General features: G+C 38.0%; 1 protein-coding gene across 4 annotated transcripts in view; it reads left to right on the forward strand.

Annotated features, from left to right (window-relative positions):
* The window catches only part of TENM3 (teneurin transmembrane protein 3), a 597,691-nt gene that overhangs the window by 508,611 nt on the left and 72,093 nt on the right, over positions 1-16,987 (forward strand). For all 4 annotated transcript variants that reach the window (XM_014786234.2, XM_004428722.3, XM_014786235.2 and 1 more), the window contains one exon: positions 11,458-11,604. In XM_014786234.2, coding sequence (XP_014641720.1) covers positions 11,458-11,604 — 147 coding nt within the window. The remainder of the gene's footprint in view (positions 1-11,457; positions 11,605-16,987) is intronic.

Raw genomic sequence — 16,987 nt, forward strand, 5'->3', positions numbered from 1 at the left:
TTTTTTTCTGTGATAAAGATAAATTAGTATCTACGTCCCTGTCACAAAAGATTGAATTGTCGTAGAAACAGATGCGCTGGATATCAGTGATGTATCAATAATAAAAGGTCACTTTTTTTTATGCAGGAAAATTTGCATTATAGCTGATAACAGGATCCATAGTTTGCCAAAATGAAGAATAACAATTGCAACAACAACAAAAAAAGTTCTAGGAAAATCAATTTATACTGCAAAGGATTTAAGAAAGTTGTAAACTATTTATTGAAAACTCTACACACCTTCTTCCGAAATTTAAATTTATTTCCAGTTTTTTGTCAACTGAAATGAGTGGGCTGAATTCTGTGTACAGACACTGACCACTGAAACACACTCCTGGCAAGTGGTAGATGATTCATATAACCAGAATCTGCTCAGGAAAAAAGCCTCAGAAAAGTTTAGTACCAAAAATACAAGTGGTAAACATCTGTGCACACTCTCACCCACAAGTGAAGAAAAATTACTCTCTCTGTAAATCATCTTTGAAAAGAGCCATTTATCTGCAATTTTCCCAAAATAAATTACAGTTTATCTTAGGTATGTTAAAAGGATTGTTCAACTTTATTATTTTTCTTGATATCATCAAGAAAACTGAAAAGAGAAAGACCTAGTATCCCTTACATACTTATTGACAAGTCTTAGTCTATGAATTTTTCTTAAATATTAAATTTTATGAATAGACAAAAGTAATGATGGTAGACAAGAAATTATACTCGTTGATATTGACCAAATCTGTAGATCATTTTTATGGTGTCCTGCCATTAGACTTGTTAGTACTACAAGACACCACTTTAATAATTGTTATAACCAAGTCCATTGTATCAAAATGTTAAAGATCTAAATATTCATTTGGTGTAAAAATATTTGTGTTATAATTTTTATTTATTAATGTTAAGAGCTGTCTCTGGATAGTTTAGTTCTCAAATCAGGGTACTAAAATATACCTGATTTTTTTGTGTGTGTGAGAAAGATCAGCCCTGAGCTAACATCTATGCCAATCCTCCTTTTTGTTTTTTTGCTGAGGAAGACTGGCCCTGGGCTAACATCCGTGCCCATCTTCCTCCACTTTATATGGGACACTGCCAGAGCATGGCCTGACAAGCGGTGCATCAGTGCACACCTGGGATCTGAAGCAGGGCCGCCAGCAGCGGAGCACGTGCACTTAACCACTACGCCACAGGGCCGGCCCCCTGATTTTTTTTTAATCTAGGAAATCCTAAGAAAATGTGATTTTGTTTATGGCATTCAATGAACTCAAACAAGGAGTAAAAATATAAAGGAGAAGTGTGTTACTAAGTGTTTATGTATGTGGTCCAGTAGATGAAATCATGCCATGTGCAGTGATCACCACGAAACTCATGTATCACACGCCAAACAATAATCATCTCTTTGCATAGGCTGTGCACATGCCAACGTCAGGGAGCATGCTGTCCGTGTTCTGCGTGCTCCACTGTTACTTCCATATGTAGATGTAGTCTACAGTAAGACATGAAATTCTAAACTGAAGGCAAACACCAAATATTATTCTACCAGTTGTCTATACAAAACTCTGCAGCTTATAATGGCACTTTTTCAGCAGCGCTGACTTGATAAAATTTCGTTTATCCCAAAGCACCTTTTCCATAGACTCTAGATCTTTCTGGGATGACTTAAATCAGGAAAAATATGATTTCACTCTTTTGGAATGTCTTGGTATAAACAGTGTTCCAAACTGAAGTATGGTATTTTGCTTGGGTAGGTGCGTGCAAGAAGCAATGTATTTGTACAGATCATTTTTTCACCAAATTTCCAATATATAAAAAGAATTAAATATGCAAACTTTCAAAAACAATTTCTTTGAAGCAGGTTTTCAAGAATGTATTGCCAATTTTAGGGCAGCCAAAACTCTTTCAGGCAGACATGCATGCATGTGCATACACACACACACACCATTTTTCTTTACTGGCACCACCTCACTTACTAGTTGTTAAAATTCAAATTAAGTGACTCTCCTAAATAGGATAAGACATTTTCTATGTTTTATCCTAATATTAGAATGAGAATTCTATGGTGAGGGAGAACATATTTTAAGAGGCCTGAGTAAATTGCTTTATGGTGTTTAAAATTATGTCACTGTCACAATCCTTTGTGAAAGGATAATCAGTAATAAAACAGTGCAGTGCGAACCAATTAAGGAGCATCAAATCAATGGGTATGCAGCCTGCGCGCTGATTTACACAGTTGCTGATTGAAATAAATGGATTTAATATGTACTTATTTGCAGGCTGTAGCTTTTCTGTCATCCTACAGGAACTGGTACATGAATAATCCAAGAATGATACCTACTTACAACTTTAATGAGATACTAATGTGAATCATTTTTTAAGTCTGTGTTATAAAATATTATGAAACACACAGTGCTAAATAAAATTTTGTCCTCAACTCCAAGGACTTTGCAGTAATCGCCACAGTGAAGAATATGTGTGTATTTTATTATGTACTCATCTTGATTGAATTATCCTCTTTTGAAGACAGGCCCCTAAGATTTTATTGTTGTAATTAAACCGAGAAATATTTCCGGCATTCTGGATTCTGTGTTATTTGCCGATGTCTAGGCCATGCTCAGGAGTCAATTCAGTAGCCCAGTGAAAATACTCTACTAACATGCTCCAACCAAGTACTTTGTCGACAGCAGAAACCATGTGAATAGCTCATAGCTATACGCATCAGCAACGATGTATACACAGTCAAACTATTTGTATTTTTCCCTCGTGAGCTGCCTAATGTGTATATAACCAACTTGGTTTGCCTTTGTTTCTTCTCTGTGTGTTTTTTTTTTTTAACGGTATGACTTTTTAAATTTTAATTTTAAATGGACTTTATTTATTTATTTGTGAGGAAGATCAGCCCTGAGCTAACATCCGTGCTAATCCTCCTCTTTTTGCTGAGGAAGACCGGCTCTGCGCTAACGTCTATTGCCCATTCTCCTCCTTTTTTTCTTCCCCAAAGCCCCAGTAGATAGTTGTATGTCATAGCTGCACATCCTTCTAGTTGCTGTATGTGGGACGCGGCCTCAGCATAGCTGGAGAAGCGGTGGGTCGGTGTGCACCCGGGATCCGAACCCGGGCCGCCAGTAGCGGAGCGCGCACACTTAACCGCTAAGCCACGGGGCCGGTCCTCTTCTCTGTGTTTTTAAGAATCAGTTTGACAGGGCCGGCCACGGGGCCAGTCCTCTTCTCTGTGTTTTTAAGAATCAGTTTGACAGGGCCGGCCACGGGGCCAGTCCTCTTCTCTGTGTTTTTAAGAATCAGTTTGACAGGGCCGGCCCCGTGGCTTAGCGGTTAAGTGTGCGCGCTCCGCTACTGGCGGCCCGGGTTCGGATCCCGGGTGCGCACCGACCCACCGCTTCTCCGGCTATGCTGAGGCCGCGTCCCACATACAGCAACTAGAAGGATGTGCAGCTATGACATACAACTATCTACTGGGGCTTTGGGGAAGAAAAAAAAGGAGGAGAATGGGCAATAGACGTTAGCGCAGAGCCGGTCTTCCTCAGCAAAAAGAGGAAGATTAGCACGGATGTTAGCTCAGGGCTGATCTTCCTCACACACACAAAAAAATCAGTTTGACAGTAAAAGGAAAGCAAATTTGGAATTAATGCTATTCCGTATAGACCTCCAAAGATCCCAGTTCCTCCCCAAAGCAGACACTATCTTTTGACCTCTTTGTTAAATGAACAGCCTTCTTTGGGACTACTGTTCAGCAGATATTTCTTGCACAACATTTATACATCAACTGAACTGCTTTTATTGTTTGATTTTTCAAACTCACTTGTTTTCAATTTTCCTGGTTTTATCCCTCCGTTTTAATATCTTGCCAATTGGTTTTCCAAACTCTGGGTTTTTAGAACAGGTTACAGTAGTTCTTATCATAAAGCTTCTTTAGTCTACTTAAGGTACTCTCATTTATGAGGTTGTGTCAACAGATTAATATTTCAAGTTCATCTGAATTTTAATCTTACTTTCTGGTTTCTCCCTTTAACTGTCAATGTTGAATTACAGATTTCCACATTCTTTTCATCTTATTTTTTCATTCAGATAAATTCATTGACCAATCCAAAACCAGATGATGCTTCTAGTCTACCTTACGCAGGTACACAGTTCTGGTTCTTCTGAGTTGTAAATATAGCTTATTTATTAAGTATGTGGACTTCAGCCTCAGGCTACCTGGTTGGAATTTTGGCTTTGCCACTTGTTAGCATTTTGACCTTGAGAAAGTTATTTAATTTCCTGTGCCTCAGTTTCTTCGTTTGTGAAAGAGAAATGGGAAATTGTGAAAGAGAAGATAATAAAAGTACCTATTACCCCAGAGGGTGGTGAAAATTAAATCAGCTAATTCATGTGAAATGCTTAGCATAGGTTTCAGCACATAGTACCAGTGAGTAAATGGTGGTTATTATTAACACTACTATAGTTGGGATAGATGCGTTGGCCACGAGGAGGGGAACAGGTGGATGAAGGAGAGGTGAAGGATGTTGTCAATGAGGTATTGCTCACATAGTCTTCTTTCTCAAAAGGTAGCCTCTGTATTATTCATAGAATTTCTTCAAAAGCTGCAAACACATATAGGACGTACTAGGACCACCATAGTAAGCTACATTTAATCATTTATTCAGCAGATATTAAGAATCCCTTATGAGCCGGGTAATAGGAATACAGTGATTCTCATGGCGTGGAGTTTACATGTCTAATGGGGAAGATTTACACATGAGTCATATTATTAAAGCCTTGTATTTTCATGAAATTTCTTAAGTGAAATGAACTGATCACAGCTAGTTCTTGATTCTTCTCTTCTCCTTTTACACTTACCCTGGTGTTCATACTTCTAGGCTTCATCCGTGAGAAGTATTCAGGGGGAGAAAAGGAAGAATCAGATAACTAGAGGAAATGCAGGGAGGAGAGCTGCCCGTAATTTTGATAGATAAGCCAAGGAGGCAATAATATGTAGGTAGAATTTCCAAAAAGATGCTGTTCGTCCCTACTCTACATGTTAGTAATTAAAAATGGTGCAACAAGACTATAAATGAGCAAACTCCCTCCTAAGGGGCCCTAGAATCCAGGTCCATTACTAAGGGGTACAGACAAGAGCAAATCATTTTGGGTCCACCTCCACCCACCTTCCCCAGAACACAAGGGGGGAAATATGGTAAGTAGGGGCCTTGAAAAGAAAAAGAATTCTTTTTAAAAAGAAACACCTAGAGGGGAGGGTGTGAAAGGATCCAGCACTAGTCATTTGCTTTGGTGATACTGAGGATTATAGGCTAATAGTATAATAAAAATATTTTTGAGCCAGACCTTCCTCCTACGTCTAAAATGTCACTGAGTCTTTGCCTGCCGGTACCAGCAAGTAGACCAGGAACCTGCCATGCAGGGGCTTGAAACCCGAGCAGTTGTTTCATTTTCAGGGATGACTGTGTATCTGAAGAGAGAGACAGTTAAGGCCAAGAATTAGCCCTGGCATTTAAGAGACACTCACCTGCATTCTGCCATTTAAGGCGGATGCACCTGGCACTTTCCCAAGGAAGCCGTGTAGAAGACATCTCGAAGATGGTGGTACTACGCTATGGCTTTTGGGGAAGAAGTATCTGCTTAAATGCATGTTAGGTCAGGAATGATTGCACAGTATTTCTGAGGGCCTTTCATCGGTTACTTCTACTGAAAAAAAAAATTTTGTTGTTGTTTCTAAATCTCCAAGAAGAGGCATTATGACATAGTGGTTGAGAGAGCGAGCTCTGGAGCCAAACAGCCTGTGACCTTGTCCGGATTGTGCCTCTCGCCTCTTCTCAGTTTCTTCATCGTGTTTACCGTATCCACTGTATTTACATCATAGAGTCATGGCGAAGATTAAATGAGAGAATAATATAAAACACTTAGAGCAGTTTCTGACTCCAAGTAAGTCTTTATTATTATCTTCAGGGCACAAGGCTGGGATCAGAGGTACTTCATGTGTGTCCCCTGGGTCATTCTAAACCTGGTCTCAGCCAGGAGAAAGAGACCTGGCCCAGAGCTAGAAATTCAGGAATCGTTAATACATCAGCCGGGTGTTTCTAATCTGCAGGTTCTAGAACCAGAGCTCACGGAAGAAATGAAATCATAGGGAGCATTTTGTGTTTGTGAACAGGTGTGCGTTTTTTCCGGGGGAGAATCCATAACTCGCACCACTTTTCTCAGGATCTGAGACCTCAAAAAGATTAAGAAGCACTACCTTACAGGAAATATGGTAATACCTCCTTTGTCCCACGCAGGTCTTAAAAGATCGTTGAAACCCTAGGGAAAGTATTTTATGAATACGACATTTTACTGGAGAATAGTTTTTTAGAGGGCTCCATTTTATATGTCGAGCACTCATTTTTATAAGAGTTTTCTTCTATAAAACAAATTGAAAACTTAGTAAATCTAAAAGCAATGACTTGCCTTTAGTATGAGAACACACTGGTTAGTCTCCAGAGGGATTTCTTCGCAACTTAATGTGCATTTCAGCAATTGTTAGGTGTATTAATTTTTAAATATTCCGTATTATTTTTACGATTATTGTTCCTAATGGCTTCTTACAACATGCCTGCTTTTTCTGATTATTTCCTATAGTAGCTTATATAATGATATTTTCATTGTTGCAATTATTATTTTAATAATTATTTGAACCTCCTATATCGAGGTATCCTTTTAACTTCTTCATTATTGAGAACCAAGCTTTTGTGGTATGGTCAGAAATTTTACTCTTCGAGGCCAAAATATAGGTGGTGATTTTCCCCCATTTCTCTCTTAGTTTTAAGCTGTCAGCTCACAGTTATTCCCTCTGATATAAAATGCAAATGAGAAATCTTGGTATCTTTTTCTCAGTACAGATATTTTTCTTCTGGTTGGTTACAACTTTTTGCAAAACTTGTATTAAATATTTTTAATATTTAAAGCATTACATAAATTTTGACCTGCCATATATTTTAAATATATTTTCTAATTTCAGCTCCACCTTTGATGTTCTCTTGACCCAATGACAAACCTACCTCTATCTGTAATCAGTCCATGGTTTTGCATAATTGATTCTGTTTGCTAAAATAATGGGATTGGCTGGATTAGAAATAACTTATTCCTCCTTTAAAAGTGCTAATCTAGATCAGAATTAATTACGTTCCTTATTTTGGTTGTGGACCTGATGTAAAAGCAAAAGGCTTGCTCTCCAACTATGATTGATTTTGTTATTATGTTATTACTTTTTATGAACTAATTTATAAACTAATTTTATAAATTCTTATAAACTAAGAATTCTCTCAGAAACACTACCTATCTGAATCAGAATCTCCAGAATTTCTAATGACACTTGGCTTATGTTCAGATCATCAATTAAGCTATTATGGGCCTCTACTAGATTATATAATGTTTAGACAGAATTATTAAGAAATTATATGAATGACATTATACCATAAGACATTTTTATTTTAGTATTTGAAAATAGGATTGTTTTTATTAAATTGTAATTTCAGGAGTAGTGCCTAATGCTGTTTCTTCTTCACCTTAATTTCCCCTGCAATATATTGTCAATTAGCTATAAACACACTTATTTTTAAATGCAATTCAGAAGCCTCTAGTGGAATCCTGTGGCAAAGTGAAGAATCCTTTTATGTCCACAGTACAGACGTGTCAAAGCCACTTATGGTTTTGTTTATGCACATGACAGAACTACGAGACCTGAGTGGCTCAACTGAAAGTTAGAGTTTAAATCATTGTTAAGAGTTCTGCCACCACTTGCGTATGTCAGTAATGAAAAATAATCAACGTAAGCATCTTTGAAAAGCAATTTTAGATCATTAAAGATGTATGAATTTTGACAAAGCAAGAAAATTTCAGGCTTATTAAGAATATATCAGGTCTCCACGTTGAGTGAAGGGAGAGGGGTATTTATGTCTCTATTCAAGAAGAAAGGTGTAGCCTCATTGTGACCTCGTGAAAGATTAAATGGACAGGTACAGTCAAGGACTTCAGTTTTAATCCTGACTATTCCTACAAAGCTGTTGTGAGAAACAGACTATTCCAGTGTGAATCCCAAGAAGAAACAGGATCTTAGAACAGTTCATATTTCCTAATGGACTACATATGGGATACGTCATTGTCCATCTGATGTATGATCAAGGGTTACTGGGTAATCATTTTCTACAGAACTCACACAAGCTTTTTTCATAATACATTAAATTTGCTCCATTTGCTCAAAGATTCTCAATTTCTTTTTTTTTTTTTTTTGCTTATTTGTTAATCATTCAAGTTTGATTATTTGTAAATATGCAAGTAACTCAAGAGAAAAGGTGAACAAAGCAGGATTTCTGTGGGTTTATCTCTCAGGTTGAAGAAAGACAGCATCAGAAGATACAGAAATGGCTCCTCTGGGGCTGCTCTGTCATCCTTTTGCCCTTCCACTGTGTAACTCTTGTGAAACTACTTTGTTAAAAACAAACTTTAAAAAAATAGAATTATTTTCTCACCCCCCCCAAAAAAGCTTATTTGTAGATCTCATAGTTATAAATTTCCAAAATTCTTTAGTAATGAAGAATTGATTCCATTTGTTCTACTTAGCTATTAAAAGTAAAATCTTAAGAACCTTCAAAGTGGATGCTTTCCAAATAGTCTGTGAAAGGTAGTTAGTTTACCTGGATACTTTTCTCGAAAATGCTGAGTATTTCCTGGAATCATGACTACATTTGCTAAGACTTGAATATATTGCATTTTTAGAAGATATGAAGTGCATCTCTGTCGTGTGATGTGAGTCTTGTGTCAGCTGCAGCGATTCAATTTGCATGTAAATTCTGAAAATTTCCTTGTCCCATGTGACACTTCTGAAATGTCTGTCTGTTCTTTTTTCCTTTTTAATTTCTCAAGCTCACTATTTGGATAAGATAGTTAAAGGTACTGTATCCTTGCTCTTTGTTGACATATCTACATATATATCTATATATAACCGTGTATCAGATCACACTAGGTATGAAAATAGGCTGTTTTTCATGCATATTTTTGTAAATTATCAATCAGGCTTACGTTACGTGAAATTCCTTGGATTTAAAGCACTGAGACTTACATGTCTGCGTCTCATTTTTATAATTTTGGGTTATCACAGATTTCATTCCTGTGTAAAAGCATTAGTTTTCACTGGAACCAAAAACTGAAGATCATAGTACATTTGCTGTTTTTTGTTTATGGTGTTTTTTTTGTTTTGTTTTTTCTTTTTTGCTTTAAGATCTTCATTGTTGGCAATTCAGCTAATGAACTTTAAATTCTAAATTAAAGTGTCACAAATGTTCACTCTCTTATCACAGAATAAGAAATTGTCAGTCTAAAGAAGTTTCTGGTTAACATATGTTGAGAGAAATCTCATTTACCCTTATATGGAAACTTCTTTGGCTTTTTCTGAATGTTTCAAAATATATGTGATATTATAATTTATTTTCTAAAAAAACTACAAAATATTGTGCATTCTATAAAACAGAAATGATAACACTGCTCAGCAGAAAACAGCAGATTCTCATGTCTTCAGTTATTGTTGAAATAGGTGGAAAATATTTTTTTTCAGAAGAGAAAATTCCCTTTCCCTTTCTCCTCAGATTACCTATTTTCTATTCCTTGTTTGTGCTTTTCATTAGAATATGAAAATATTCATGGCAATATCCAGGCTTTCATATAATAATTCTGTGTGCACGCAGTCAGCGGCTGTACTCCTTTGAGTCAGTGGGGCAATTAAATCTTTCTTTTTCGTTCAAAACAAAACAAAACAAAAACATCCATAAGGAAAATTCACCTTTTGTGTATTGAATAATCCGTAACTACAGACGGTAATTGTCTGAAAGAAAAGAAGCAGCAAAATTAATCTTATCTTGACCTGATGGTATCCATAAGTATAATTTCATTATAACCTGCCACAAGAGACTGTCAAAATATGCTTCTTTCTTTTAACTCTAATCTTAAGAGACAGAATGTCTCTTGGAGATATTTTCATTTCAAGTTCTGCAGTGGAGGAGGGGAAGCCAATATATGAATAATTCTTTTAATACAGCCTTAAACATCTTTAAACAGATTATTCTCTTAAATTTTGAAAAAAGAATAGCATTCTAATTATAAGATGCTGTATAACAAACCCCAATTGCTAAAGCGAGTATTTGTACTAATATATATTCTATACCAAATTATAAGTAATTCTGTCGAAAGAGATCTGATTAATAGCCAATTGTTCCTACAATTTTAGAGCATTTATATCCTTGTTTCTGTCAGTGTCATATCACGCTCATAGACAAGAACACCAGAATCGACTGAAGTGTCATCCTCATAATCAGATCATTTTGGCTGCATGCCAGATATCATCAGTAGGAAGTGGCAAAAATTGTTTTTTTTTTTCTTAAATGTCATGTTAGACTGAAACAATTATAGATTTTGGATATATTAAATTATTTTAATTGTTTCCCAAATTTTCCCTCCTTGCCCATAAAAGCAGACAAGATAGGATATAAAGGTAACAGCATAAAAGCCTTAGGGAGATTGTCACAAATTATCACTCTTCGCTCTGTCTTGAAGCACGTCACTACCGTGTTTTTGTTCGGTCTATCAATGTTTTATTGTGGTCCTTATGGTATTTCATTTTGTCCGTCCTAAGTAATCGAATATGCACAGCTATTACATTTAGTTGGAAATCCTGTCGGTCCTGTCCCATCCGTATGCAGCCTGAATCCTGATGTTTGTTAGAATAGACGCTAAGCTGCTTCTCTATTTCCTGGGCTCTGCTTATTCTGTGAAAAGGAATGTACTCTTGGCATAAAGTATAGTCATTAAGACTGGCCTATACTTTGTGCAATTATTTAATGCGCTGTAATTTCACATGAATATACGGCAACTCTGAGGCCAGATAAAATTAATGTTCTCTTTTTAACATCATTCATAGCCTCATACCCACTTTCATGCTTTTGAATCTAGAGGGGATTTTTTAAAGCAACAAGGTGCTCTAAGAAGGCATGTCCTAATGAGTGACCGGTAATTAAAAATCTGTGCTAGGGATTCTGAAATTATCTTGTTGAGATGCTTTTTCACACCATACAATCAACCTTGTTGCTTTGCTAAAGGAAAAAAACTTAAGTTAATTTTGTCTGGCCTGCAGCTACTCAGGGGATCGTTGCATATATTTCTGTCCTGCACAGGTAAGTGGTGTCTCAAGGATCAGGCCAATCAAAGATGCCACTTGGATAAGAATTAGATTCCTTAGATAACGTTGCTGTTCCTATCCATGTGCAATTACAGTATTTGTGCTGTTTATAGAGGCCTGTTCCCACTAAGTGTCCCTTATCTGTTTATTTCAGGTGCAAAAACTTTCAGTACTCAAATCACTTGTGTTTTCCTTCTTTGTCTCTTTTGACAGAGGGCTGTCCTGGTCTATGCAACAGCAATGGGAGATGTACGCTGGACCAAAACGGCTGGCATTGTGTTTGCCAGCCAGGGTGGAGAGGAGCAGGGTGTGATGTAGCCATGGAGACCCTTTGCACAGATAGCAAGGACAATGAAGGAGGTAAGAAATGCTGAGCGTGAAGATAAGCGTGTGCCAGAGCACAGGTTGATAAGTTACAGCGAGGACATACTTATCGGTTGCCGAAAAAAATCTGATCCCCATAGATTAGATTGATTGAAAATTTCTGAGTGCCGATAGAGTGATGTTGCTCCCTATTTTCCGTGAAACAAATGCAAGATTATTATCATTCAGGGAAAAGGCAAAGTAACCAAGCTGCTGTATAATGTGCATTGTTCTCCATTCCTTTTCCTAACCTCCAGGCGACAACTCTCCAGGCTACAGTATTTAGGAGTCTGTGTATTGGGAGCTCTAAAGCAGTGTTTTAATAACTAAACATTCCAAAAGATGACAGGCATTTTCCAAGCTCTTCTGTTGAAAGGCATGGATGGAAAAAATAAAAGAGTAACAGAAAAGAGTCCCCTTGAAGCTGTACTTCCAGTATCTTTTTATTCTAAACTTTACACCCTATTAAAAAGATTGTGAAATTCCACCCAACATAAGCCCTTGGTTAAGAAGTAATTATTTTGCCCATTGTGCACATCCTTCATGCTACTGAATTTTAATTTCAAAGAATAGAGTGAGAGTTGGTGGTTACTTCTCGGGGGGTGGAATAGTTGCTCCCGATAGCTGTTCGAAAAGGATTTCGTTCCCATCTGGATCTCTGTGGTCACTTGCTCTGTGAGTTAGGATGTGTTTCTCTACCTGCTCCTTCATTCCACTTGCTCTTGTGGGAACGTCCACACGGCAATACAGTGTGGGTTAAGAGTGCAGGTTTTGGAGTCAGACAGATCTTCACTGCACCTCGTAGTACTGGTAAGACCTTACACAAGATTCTGATCTCTTTAAACTTCAATTCTTTCATCTATAACATAGGAATAAAAGAGTTTCGGAAAGATTAAGTGAGAGAATGTATGTAAAGTACTCAGCATATTGCCAGGCACATAGTATGTTGTAAGTAGCAGCTATTATTATCCAGTTTTTTTCTTTTGCTTTCAAAAGTGCTCATCTTGACCAGTTGAAATCGTAGAAGGTTGTCAGAGAAGATTGAACATCCTTTTCTTTTCTGCATAGAGTGGACCTAACTACTGTTCTTTAGGAAGCAGAGTAACCAGAATCAACTGTCGACCTCCTCCATCCCCCCAACACACACACACACGTGCACACACACACACGCACAGACGCACATGCGTGCACACACACTAGGCTGGGCCTATAGTCCTTCTCAAACCAAATGTTATTTGTGTCTCGTCTTCCTGACAAGGAGCCGCAATTCTACCCTTTAGTTTTTAGTAGACTACTCACTGTTTTCTCGATTTTCTTTTAACCTGGACTATCAAGAACATTGAGCCACAGATTCTGAGCTAAAGCCTCCTTTTCTTTCTGCTCCTGATAGATTTAGGTGGTCCTTAGCTTTTCCTGTCTAATAATACCTTCTTGCCCCTGACTCCTCTTAACCACGCGCTTTGTAGAAATGGCAGCATTAATCCTCTCTGAAGCGCAGCCCAGATGGCAACTTCCCTCATTACTTTTCCCCAAGAATCCCTGACCCCATTGTTTTCTGTTGCCTGGGGAGGGAGGAGAGCATCTCTTCCTCCTAGATCATCTATTTCAAGTTTTGTCTTCTAACGGGAGATTACCTTGAGGAGGTTACAGACTCTCAGAGGGAAGCAAAACTGCGGGCCAAGTCTGCAGAGACACCACCGAGTAATTTAGGGGCTAATCAACTCTTTAGTATTGTTATCAGCTAAGGAGGTTTTTCCCTTTCCTCAAAATTTATCAACTGTGAATTGGCCTCCTTCCCCTTTTGTTTATTCTTATTAGCATGAAACTCTGCTATCTCTGGGCTTCCCTCTCCAAGGGGAAATCTGAGCTGATAGAAGACCTCCTGTGCATTCTCTACTTATCTCATATAATTTGTATTCCTGTCTCTAACCTAATTTTGTTGATCTTCTAAGAAGGAATCTCAGTGCCAACTTTATTGTATCCTGAGATTGTAACCTGGGTGCCTTATAACCTAAGTGAGAGAGTTATTTGAGCTTGAGCATGGGCTATGTGTATAGAGATGAAAGTTTCCACACCAGACCCCAAATCAAGAGGCATCATCTGGTAATTAAGGATATTATTATCATTATATGAGGACAGTAGAATAGAATGTTTAAAATAAGGACAGTACCTAAAATTCTGTGACATATGGTAACTGTACCATTCTAGATCCATTGTCTAAACTAAGTTTGGTGTCACAATGGTGAATTAGCCAGAAAGTAGCTCAGTAATTTGACATAATACATTAAGTAACTAAGGAGGAAGAGAGAGTGAAGAGGTTGATTTGGTCCTAGTCAAAAATTAAACACATCATATATAGCTACTATTCTAGTCTGAGCAACTTTGTAGAAAACAATCTTTGTACAAAAGAACAAAGAGGCCCTGGCCCCGTGGCTGAGCGGTTCAAGTTCCGTGTACTCCACTTTGGCTGCCCAGGTTCGCGGGTTCAGATTCCGGGTGCAGACCTATGCCACTCACCAGCCATGCTGTGGCGATGTCCCACATATAAAGTAGAGGAAGATGGACACAGATATTAGCTCAGGGCTAATCTTCCTCAAGCACAAAAAAAGAAGATTGGCAACAGATGTTAGCTCAGGGAGTATCTTCGCAGGAAAAAAAAAAAGGAAGAAGAACAAAGAAGGTTGCTTACTATTCCCAAAACTGAGGAATATATATTAAGAAATTTTAGAAAGGACAGCTACATATATGGAAATAGTTAAATATTTTTTCTTAGACCAAGCATCTTCTTTCCTCTCTAAAATATACTTTTCTTTATCAAATCCAGTTTGCCCCATCTCCACTGTCGAAGCCTAAAGATCCTCAAAATCTGGATCCCACTAAATTGCCTATGGAGTCCCACTTCCCCTTTATGTCTCTGAAATGCTTCATGAAAAGCAGCCTTAGAAGGGAATTCTTTATGAAGAGTAGGAGGAATAGACTATCAGTAAAATAGATTGGAGGAACTTACCTTTAGCCACTCTCTTAACACCTACACAATCTTAAGAAGTAAACCTCCTGTTCACTTGGACCTTATTTGGCCTTACGGCTCAAATAAACAGCTGTCAGGTACACATGGTCTCCGTAGCTTTTCAGAACTAATGGCAATCTTTTACCCACAAGAAAGGCCCTGGCAAAGCTCCCCACTCTATATGGAATCAACAAGGTGCCTCCCCCATCTGCTTCTCAAATCTAGCTCCAGGTATCAAACAGAGGCTGTTGAAGCAGATCACTTGGACAAAGGCAGGCAATGGAATAGTAGATTTTTAAATCACACAGTGGAAGACAGAAACAAATGGTCACCGGACCAGATAATTGTGGATAACAGGGCATGTAGATACTTTGGTGGCAACCACAAGAGATCCTGTCCTAGTTGAGAAAGCTTTCAAAGCAAAATGATCAATAGTACATGCCTGGACTTGGTGTATAAATATTTCTTCTTCAACTCCACCATCACCTACAAAGTCCTCCTCCCTCTAAATTGAGCCATTTCTTGTTCATGTCCCAGAACTCACTCTGCTGGTGAAGTTGCTAAGATCAGAGAAAAGACAGGTGAAGAGATGGAAACCGCTCACTATTAAATGCTGTGTGATCTGGAGTGGGGTTTAAGACAGTGACCCTGTGCTGCCACAGTCTTTAGTTCCTTGGGTACCTCTTTCAGTCAGCCACCTGAATTGAGGCCCTGACTGTCTCACAGTGCACTCTACCTCAGACTATCACTTCCCCTCGACAAGAAGATCCTTTCTATTCTCGAAGGTTCTATTTGTTTTTCTCACCAGGAAAGACTCTTTGGCTGCACCTGATAGAACTCTACTCAAATGGTCTTAAGCTTTAAAAAAGAAAAATTATTAGCTTGCATAACTGAAAAATTCAGAGATAGCTGCACCTAGGTATTCACACAATGATAACAGAAATCTGGGTTAATTCATCTGTCAACTCTGCTATATTCTATATTGGCACCATTCTCTTCCCAAAAATGACCACCACCGGCTCTAGGTTTACAGTCCACTAGCATAATAACCCCAGTACAAGGAGGACACCTTTCTCAAGGTTACATGAGGCTGAGGCCTGGGCCTGGGCCTGAGCCCAACACTCATCAGTCTGAATTAGGTCATCTCTACCCAAAGGAAAATTGAACTTCTAACACAAGAAAGTGGTATGGATACTGGGTAGGCAGAAAAACAGATTCTACTATAGGAATATTAATAGCTCTCCATAGCATTTAGTTTTAGTATAATCAGACAGTGTATTCTAATAACTACCTCAGATGGCTAATAGACTTCTATTATTTTCAGAAGGAATCTTCTATTCTCTTTTCCTCCTTTCCCTCAAAATTACAGCCTTCTCACTTGAGAACAAGAAAACCAGTGCTGAACCTCTGACATGCTTTCCATACCCACTATTGGCAAGGCAGCCATCCAATTCTCCGTATATACTTTTATAAGCCTATCCACTAAGAATCTCCTTCAATAGGGGGGTTCTTGACTTTAAATAGCTCTCCATATGGTGGTTCCACTATGTAAGCATAAAAATGCAACAGCTTGCCAGAGAGAATTCTATCTTTATAGAAACTCAAGATACTTATTAACAAGATGATTTCTACAAAATACATTATCTCTGGTAGTTGTTACCATGTTCCCATCTTTCTGCTCACTGGGGAGATCTAGTCAAAGTTCCCTTTGACATCTTGCTTCCCTGTCTGGTCCTCCAGTGGGTAGCTCCCCTGTGGGTACTTGAGGCATGGGACCCAAGCCCTCTCCTGGAGGTTGGGTGGTTGAGGGCACAAGAATGACTTAAGCCTCATACTAAACTTTGTGCAAGAATGGTGGAATGCCAAAATAGAAGTCCTGCCAAGAATGATACATCTTTCTTGTAAGTTGATAGAGTTATTCTTTGTCCTTCAGAATTGTTACTTTGGGGAGTACGTCAGGAAGATGTACCTAAAACAGGCTTTTTAAAAAATCTTTGGAGGCTAATGATAGCAGAGAATAAAGCACAATTCAACTGAGGTTATTCAGAAATTAGAAAGATAGAAACAGCAATAAGAAATAAGGAGAGAGAAAGGAAGGAAGAAAAAGAATACAAATGAAAGGTTCACACTATAAGGAAAAGTAGGAATGTGCTAGGAGTAAAGAAGAGGAGGGAAAAATGAATGAGATTTTAGTGTCAGGATCAGAATGAGTATGATGAGTGGATAGAGATGGTCTAAGATTGGAGATTACCAAATGAAAATAAGGAAATATTTGAAATTAGATTTTTAAGAAGTTCTAGCAGGAGGATGAGACTATTGTGTTCTCCAAAAACATATTAAAAATGAAAATTAAATAAAATAGAGCATAACAGA

This window comes from Ceratotherium simum, chromosome 28 (genome assembly GCF_057802395.1).
Source record: "Ceratotherium simum simum isolate JZ-2026a chromosome 28, ASM5780239v1, whole genome shotgun sequence".
Taxonomy (NCBI): Eukaryota; Metazoa; Chordata; class Mammalia; order Perissodactyla; family Rhinocerotidae; genus Ceratotherium; species Ceratotherium simum.